An 8,768-nucleotide genomic window follows, 5' to 3' on the forward strand; every position below is an offset into this window, starting at 1 on the left:
GTTCAGAGCCAAAAGAGCCGGAAATCCCATCACTAGTCAGCACACTCTCAATGGAGCAAGACTACAGTCAGCAGGTGGGTTTTTCTGAGGATTCTCAGAAAATGGAGATGCGGTTGGGCAGTTGGTGTTAAGGTCCACGTGGTTGTCTGCACACCAATCCGACAGCCTCTGAACCTCAGCTCTGTATGCTGTCTATTTGCCCCCAGAGATGAGCCCCACCACAATAGTATCATCTGCCAACTTAATGACTGCATTGTCTGGGTGGGTACTGACACAGTTATATGTATGCAGAGTGTACAGTAGGGGACTTAGTACACAGCCTTGTGGAGAACCGGTGTAAAGTGCTCAGGAAATAAGGGGACTTACTCTAACTCTATGTCCATGGCCCAAGAGAAAGTCTCTGATACAGCAGCAGGTGGTAAAAGGAAGTCTAATATCCAACAGTTTTGCTGTCAGTCTGTCTGAGAGTATCATATTAAAAGAAGAGCAAAAGCCAACAAACAGCAGTCTGGCATGACGCCCTTGTTGTTCCAGGTGGGAGAGGGTGGTGTGGAGGTTTGTAACAATGGTGTCTTCATTTGATCTCTTACCTCTGTTTGCGAACTGAAGTGGGTGAAATGTGGTTTGCAAGCAGGACATACTGTGGCACCAGACCATGTTCTAAAACACATTATTATAACAGGTCGTAGAGCAAGTTAATCGGTAGTCTTTGAGGCTGCTAATGTTGGTTTGTTTAGGCAGTGGGACGAATGTGGCTGACTTCAGGCATGAAGGGATGCAGGACTGGGACAGCGAAGTGTTAAAGATCTTCGTGAAGAACCCAGCCACCTGATCTGTGCACTCTTTTAAAAAGAGCTTAAATATATTTAAGAAGCTTAATTCTGTCAACATATTTGCTGAATTCTGTTTTGTGCATTGAAAATAATCAAAAGATACTTTGGAAAACTGTGGTTACTTAGTTAGTTTGGCATTAATTAGTTACTAACTACCCTTTAACCAACAAAACAAATCAGATTACTAACCTTTCTTAATCAGGCATTTCTTTTTTACCTGCCATTTAAACAGTCTTTGTCTTCTGTTACAACATTGTCATTCAATTCTTTCAGTTAAAACGAAGGAAAACAGCCTGTTTGAAGAAATGAACATGAAAAATAAAGAAACTAAACAAACTTCTGACACAAATGGTGAGTTATACAAAGCAAATGCAAAACCACTACTTTTACTACAAGGCATCATGCAAAGTACTAACCAGCCTGTCTTACAAACTGGAAGGGTAGAAAATTTGGTGCCTCATAATCTGCAAATGACAGTGACCTCAACAGAAAAACAATAGTTTTTTTTTGTTAGTCACTTTAACTAACAAACTAGACTTGACATCCACCAAATTACTCACATTGACTACCTTTTTTTTTCTTGCCATGAAATCATTCTTTGTCTTCTGCTACAAGGTTACCCTTTAAGTCTTTCAGTACGAAGGCAGGAAGAAAATTTATATGAAGAAATGAACGTGAAAAACAAAGGAACTGAACAACCATCTGACACAAATGGTGAGTTATACAAAGACAATACAAAACTGCTACTTTTACGACAGGAACTGATATGAAACTTGCTTAGAAACTGGAAGTGTGCTGTTGCCATTTTCCTTACAAGAGCTTAATGACAACATCCTCGCAAATCACATTTTGATATGTACAGGATTCACTGTTATTGAAGTTTGATCCATAATATGGGCTTCACCTTGGTTTTGTCTCTGAACTTTTTCAAACAGATTTTTCTGTTTTTCCCTAGACAGTAATTTAAAAAGTTCATTAATTAGAATGGTTTTATGATTATAAAAAGCCAATTGATGATTTTAAGTTGACACAAGCAATTTAAAATCTTAAAAGTAAGAATTAGTTTGATTGCTATAATAAGTATTTATTTCTCCTAGATAAGCAGTGTGCATGTATAAAATCTTGTACATCAATAACCATTTGCTGGGGTATTCTGTTACTGATCATGGCCCTTCACATCTATTGTGAGTATAACTTTCAAAATTAGTTCATCTGCAATGTGTGTGTAAAGCCAAAGAAGTGTTACATTTTGTTTTTCAGTTACCACATTGTTAATTCATAAGAACAAAGACTTATTGAGGAGTCAACTCAACTGGACGAACACCTCCACTGCCTTTGAAACACAGATCAGAGACCTCATTGCAGAAAACCAGAACCTAACAGAACAAATAAAACTCATGAAGATGGAGCTCAATCTTGGTCCAGGTCAGTGCAGTGTTGATGCCTACTGTCCCGAAGAAAATAACACTAGGCTCCAAATCTATCAGCTACAAAAATAGGTCATGTCAAATAAATGTGCACTGATGATCTTTATTAAGTGATTTTTATACTTGCAGAAAAGGCATGCAAAGCTTGTCAGGAGGGCTGGCTTACCTTTGAGTCAAACTGCTATGCAATTAATGATGCTGAACCTCATGAGCAGAAAACCTGGAAAGAAGCTCGAGAAAACTGCAAAGGAAAGATTTCTGAATTGGCTGTTGTAATTAATGCCGCAGAAAAGGTAATAAGAACTGTGGCTCATTAGCACAAATTTATTTAACAAAAATACATTTTCTTTTGATCTAAATACACTCTGTGTCGCAGTGTTTTAAGCAAACGATCTAAATACTCAAACTAATTTGAGTATTTCTTTTTTTTTTTTTTTTTTTAATTCGAGTATTTCTGATAACTTTCTCTTTTATCAGAAATATATCAGTGACAAAAGCTGGAAGAGTTCAGGAGAAAATGGATACTGGATTGGTCTGAGAGCTGAAGGTGGGAAATGGACATGGGTGGATGGAAGTTATCTGACTGATAAGTAAGAGAAACTTTGAATCAATAACAATTTAATAATATTTTTCCAAACCTGGGATATATCAATTTTGTTTTATACCAATAATTATCAGCTTTAATCAAACTTGTTTTTTTTCCTCAGCTCCTGGATTCAGCAGCCTCCTTCTGATGGTCTCTGTGTAATTTCTGTCCAAAACGAAGGATTTAAATCAGTGAACTGTGACCAGAAGAAACAATGGATTTGTAAAAAGAGACTCTAAGTATTTGAATTACCGCAGATAGACTTCAGAAGACTTTTGTAATCTCTGTAAATATAATTGCATATTTGCAAATAGCTCATTTGGCAATCCGGTAGAAAGTTGACTCCCTTCGTTATTCCCTTCTGGGCCGCCCTTTCACCCTCTATTCACTAGAGGTCCATTATCTATGAGCAAATGGCTCAAGGCTGTTTTGATAACATGACAAAAGCATGCTAAGAGGGCCTTGTGACTGATCAGCAGATATCATGAGCTGACAAGGGCAGGAAATATGTCTTTTAAACCAATACTTTACATTGACTGGCATACACGCATTACAGTGATACATGCATGGTTTTACTACTGACTTCAGTCATCATGATAATTCATATTTCAGTCTGCAAACAGGTTCATCTTTAGAAAAATGCTTTTTGCCATTGTGGTTTACAAAAGATTTGCAATTGTTTTAAAACGTCAATTGTTTCAGAGGCTGGATCAGAGGCTAATTTTTCCCACAGAGATCATAACAACTGCTCTGCAACCAGACCTCGTCCTTTGGTCTAACTCCCAAAAACATGCGTACGTCATTGAACTGACGGTACCATGGAAGGGAGTAATTCAGGAAGCATTTGAACGTAAGAAGCTGTGGTATGCCAACTTGGCAGGCAGAGGACAGAGCCTGGAAGATCAAGGTGCACCTGGTGGAAGTGGGGTGCAGGGGCTTTGTTGCCAGTACAACAGCAAAACTGCTTAGAGAGATTGGGTTCAGAGGACAGGCACAATGGCAGGCTATAAGAGAATTAGCTAACACTGCAGAGAGGACCAGTCACTGGCTATGGCTAAAAAGGGCTGACATCACTTGGGCAGCTAAGGCAGTCAGCTAACCGCTCTTCTCCCCTCTGCTCTTCTTCCCTTTTCCTGGGAGGCAGTGGGGAGGTGTAGGCAGCCAGATCGGGCGCCCCCCTTCTGGCTCTCCTCTCTGCTCTTTCCTGTCTTGTCCCTTTTGTCTTACTTCTCTCTATCACCTTTTCTATCCATTTAAAGAAGTGAGGCTCTGTCAGGGTTATATTTTATGATTGTCATTTGTACTTAGAAATATATAATCATTTATGCTTAGAGGTATAAAATCGCTTGCATATTGATAAAATGTCTCATCCTTAGTAGGTCTTTAAGACTCTGTGTACCATGAGATGAGAGTACGTTCACTCCTTTTCCAGAGTGTTCTGGCATAGCACACACATCCTAAGGTCACGACAGAGGTCGTATCTTCTCTTTCTCGTATATGGTATGGCAAACACATCTGTATCTGTTTAGGTATAAGAGCCTTTTGTTTAGGTGAACTGCTGGACTCCCTGGCCCAGCTATCTGGGGAGTCATTCACAGGGTCACATTTTGACACACGCACACACACACACGTACACACACACGCATACATACACACACCCATGTACACACATACACCCACATACATACACATACACACGCATACCTACAAATACACACAGACTGGTACTATTTGTTTACACACATGCCTGTTTAAGATGTCATATGTTAATGAAACTGCATATTCATGTAACCACAATAAAGAGCGGTGCTACGGAGGTGCTGACCGAGAGTGACGGGGTTCAAGCGGCAGGAACAGCGCTCGGTCTCGGTCACCTCCCTCGTGCACGAGATCACACAAAGAGCTCTGGTGTCTTGTGTGTTGTTTTTGCCACTGCAGTAGATTGTCTCAGTTGTTCCAGCAATAGGTTTGTGCCTAGATAAACCTAACAGGCTCTATAAAGGCTAAAGAGAGATAAGTATTATTTCTCAGTTGCAGTGAATCGATAGAAGAAAATAAACAGTAGAAAACTAAAGAGAAGAATGAAGAAGAGAATAACAATTTAACATAAACCATTGACACACTCTGGGGCCTGATCAACCCTGGCAGGGCCTCCTTGGATGAGGGTGTCTAGTGATAATGGCTGAAACACCTGATGAATCCAAAGTCCACTACTGGCGATGTGTCCCAAATTTTAATATGATAATGTAGATCAGATCTCTAATCCCTAAACCTAACAGAGGAAAAATGTCAGATTATGTTGGGGTAAAAGACCAAAAGTTGAGGCACACAACAATGTTTGCCGTTATGAGGAAAGCAGTTTCTGGCCTGCTTTCCTCATAACAGCCATCCCTGAAGATTTTCTCCATTTAAAGAAATGCATTATCAGAGATTGTAACATCTAGTCCTTTTACTGAATCATTACCTTCACTAAAGCCAGCGTTGCACAAATTATAAGTCACGCCTCTGCTAGTTTCGCTTTCTGATAGAAATAAAGATTATTGTTAAAGGTTCAGTGTGCGGCAGGTAGGAACTGGACTTAAACATACAGGAAAAGGGACAAAAGGAACAAACTGAAAAAGCAGTTTTATTGATGAACACAAACCAAGTACAAAATAATGAAGGTCAAACACAGATACCAAAAACTGTCACTCTATCAAGGACCCCATCAAAGTTGGAGCAATACAGAATGCACACAGCAAAAGGGAAACATGACAAGTGACGACTGAGATAATATTTACACCAAGATAATAATGAGGCAAAGGGTGGGGGGACAGCTGACACTAATCACAGATAATGGGACAGGAAGTAGAACCAAAACCAAAGAGATAAAAGTGGATTGACAGGTAATTCACTTATCAACTATGCAATCAGGGAACTAAAGGCACAGATCACAAAACCAATCATAAGTCAAAACATAACACCCAAACCAGAAGTCTAAATAATAGAGAATATAGAACCAAACATACAAGATCCGGGTGGTTAGCACTGTTGCCGCACAGCAAGAAGGTCCTGCGTTCAATTCCACCATCAGGCCGGGGTCTTTCTGTGTGGAGTTTGCATGTTCTCCCCGTGTTTGCGTGGGTTCCCTCCGGGTACTCCGGCTTCCTCCCACCGTCCAAAGACATGCAGCTTGTGGGGATAGGTAAAAGAAATATGTTACATTTATTTAAATTTAATGTCATGGTCCAGTGTTTTGTGTTTCATTTTGGTATAATTTTATGTTTTGTTTTACTTCTTATTTTGTATTACTTCTTATGGTTTGGGGCTTGTGTTTTATTATTGCTACCTGTATGTCTCTCTCTTGTGCTCTGTTCGTGTCCCTGAGTTTGTGTTGCAAAACTGTCTGTGAGTTTCCGGTTTTAATTTGAAGGTTTGTGTCTTGTTGTGTCTAATTAGGTTCAGCTGTGTTCCCCTCTGGTGTGTCATTCCCTCGTTACCTTGTGTGTATTTATAGTGTGTGCCTGCCTGTGTTCCTTGTTAGTTTGTCTGTGTTATTTGGTAATCTCCACAGCTCTCTGCTCCGCTTTCTGCTTTCCATCCCCTGTGTAACCTCCTTATGTTTTCCCCTGCATGTGATTCTGTGAGTTATGGTTCAGGTTTTGTTTGTTTGTCATTAGTTTTTCCCAGTTCAGGTTTACGTATAGTTTTGCCCTTGTTTTTATTATTTATCGTTCACTGTAAATAAACTCACTTGCGTCACCGCCACTGTCTGTCCTCCTTCACTTCCCCGCACGACTGCTGCCCCAGTCGTGACATTTAATCATTGCGTTTCATACAAAACCCACAAAAATCTTAAGAGTATGAATACATTTAACTGTCTTTTATGCTAGATAAGAAGACTAGATGTGTTAAATCGTGTCCATCAGTAGTAATGTGCCGGGGAATTCTTTTACTAATCATGGTCATTCTACTATTTTTTGAATATAGTTTAAAAATTACATTCATTTGCAATCTGTGTGTAAAGTAAAAGTAAAATGTGACTTTTTATTTGTTTTAATGTTTTGTTTGGGGGGTTTTGTGTGTTTGCCTTTGTTTGTATTTTTTAATATAAATGAACTTTTAATGAAAACTAATCTCAACTTAGCACAAGCCTATTAGAAAAGTTGACGAGAACTAACTGTAGAAAACCAGAATCTTAGGCATAAAAATGAGCAGCTGGAGACAGAAGAAACATAACTGAAGAAATGCAAAAGAGGATGACATCATGGAATAAGTTCAGTGTTAGTCGAGCTCAGTGGAGCATTGATGCCTGTTGTCCCAAAGAAAACAACACTATTTTCCAAATCAATTGGCTACAAAAAGACATAATTTTGGGTAATGGTAATTGCATATTGTTCAGCTGGTGTGTGTGCGTGCATGTGAGCGCGTGTACGTGTGTGTTTATGAAAGTTTACAATTAATTCACAAAGTTCATAATTATAGAAGAAGTTTTACTGTATACAGAGTAGGTCTGCTGATGGCATTTAATACAACACAGAGTAAGATCTAAATTGGCACTCTGTGGTTTTTCCATTTGTGTCACTAAAGGTTTCTGCAGTGCAGTTTGTATACTGAGGTTCTGTTCCCTGTATTGATGCTGTTTGGCCAACGGAGGGCGATGAGTTACTTCACAACAAGAAGGCTGTTGTCTGAAATATCTGTATTCTGGTATTTTTGTGTTTTTATATAGCTGTATCTGACCGTATGCTTAGCTTAAGTGCATTATATTGAATCACGTTACTGTCACAATATTGTGGAATTTTGACAAAGGTTTCTAATCAAGCCAATAACAACACTGTACAAGCTGCACATATTTAATTAAGATGGGGAAGAAGAGCTGTCCTCTATATCTGTACTCTTCATTCACTCATACTGTTCACATCAAGCACAGAGCTGCAAGGAAGCTTATTAGTATAGTCCCACGTTGTGCATATTACACATATTGTTGGTCAAATCAAGTTCACTGTTTTTTGGTTGTTTTTTGTTTTGGTGGTTGTTGTTTGTTTGTTTTTTTGTTTTTTTGTGTGCATACTTAATAAACATACATAAATACATGCTAAGAAGATTTAAGGTGGTTCTGAGTGCAAAAAGGTGCCCAACATGGTACTAGCATCACTAAGTCTCTGGAGTGTGTGTGTGTGTGTGCAAAAGAATACACAGTGTAAAGTTCAAACATGCTGTAGGACAAGTTGTTTTTTTCAGCCAAAAGCAGAAGCTGGCCTATGCAACAGTGCAACATTGCTTATTGGTCGCAGTGACATCTTCTACAAGACAATGACTGAATTACACTTTAAAAACAGAACAACTGCTGTGATGTATGGTTGGGTGTGAGGGAGTTATAGATATAAGACCAACCATTTGATGGAAGAAGTGCTTCTGTAACTGTTAGAATGAAGATGTGCAGTTTCTGTCCAAAGTAATTGATGGAAATCAGTAAGCTGTGGTGAACCATGAACTAGTGGATTATGCAAACTTCAGAAATCTAATGGCTAGCCTAAGGAGATATTAAGTAAATTAAAACATGGACATTGTAAGCTGTTGCTGCTGTTTGGCCAATAGTGGGCACTGCATTGGTAATCTCTGGCTCTCTTCCATAGTTTGTTCTTTTGTTTTTTTGTCCTGTCTTTGGATGATCGTTGCCCCTCTTAATACTGTTTGAGGTTTCCTCCTCTTAAAAGGGAGTTTTTCTTCCCCACTATTGCCAAGTCCTTCCTCAAAGGGGAATATTTGATTTTTTGGGATTTTCTCTGTATTATTGTGGGGTTTCTACCTTACAATAGAAACACTAGGGCTCTCGAAAGTCTCGGGAATATAATAAAGTCTCACATTATAAAGCAAGTTTAGTCTTTTATAGCTCCTAAAACTATATCATTAGGTTTAGTTCCTTTGCTGGACATCTTG

At 39.0% G+C, this 8,768-nt stretch overlaps 1 protein-coding gene across 2 annotated transcripts in view; it reads left to right on the top strand.

Annotated features, from left to right (window-relative positions):
* LOC102298429 (CD209 antigen-like protein E) overlaps nucleotides 1-4,748 on the top strand; it is a 6,357-nt gene extending 1,609 nt beyond the window's left edge. For both annotated transcript variants that reach the window (XM_042216612.1, XM_042216613.1), the window contains exons 2-8: nucleotides 1,107-1,184; nucleotides 1,449-1,547; nucleotides 1,931-2,017; nucleotides 2,094-2,258; nucleotides 2,390-2,553; nucleotides 2,738-2,850; nucleotides 2,968-4,748. In XM_042216612.1, coding sequence (XP_042072546.1) covers nucleotides 1,107-1,184; nucleotides 1,449-1,547; nucleotides 1,931-2,017; nucleotides 2,094-2,258; nucleotides 2,390-2,553; nucleotides 2,738-2,850; nucleotides 2,968-3,085 — 824 coding nt within the window. In that variant the 3' untranslated portion in view covers nucleotides 3,086-4,748. The remainder of the gene's footprint in view (nucleotides 1-1,106; nucleotides 1,185-1,448; nucleotides 1,548-1,930; nucleotides 2,018-2,093; nucleotides 2,259-2,389; nucleotides 2,554-2,737; nucleotides 2,851-2,967) is intronic.
* Nucleotides 4,749-8,768: the final 4,020 nt, after the last annotated feature.

This window comes from Haplochromis burtoni, unplaced genomic scaffold, assembly GCF_018398535.1.
Source record: "Haplochromis burtoni strain Fernald_Lab_line unplaced genomic scaffold, NCSU_Asbu1 Contig_1137, whole genome shotgun sequence".
NCBI lineage: Eukaryota > Metazoa > Chordata > Actinopteri > Cichliformes > Cichlidae > Haplochromis > Haplochromis burtoni.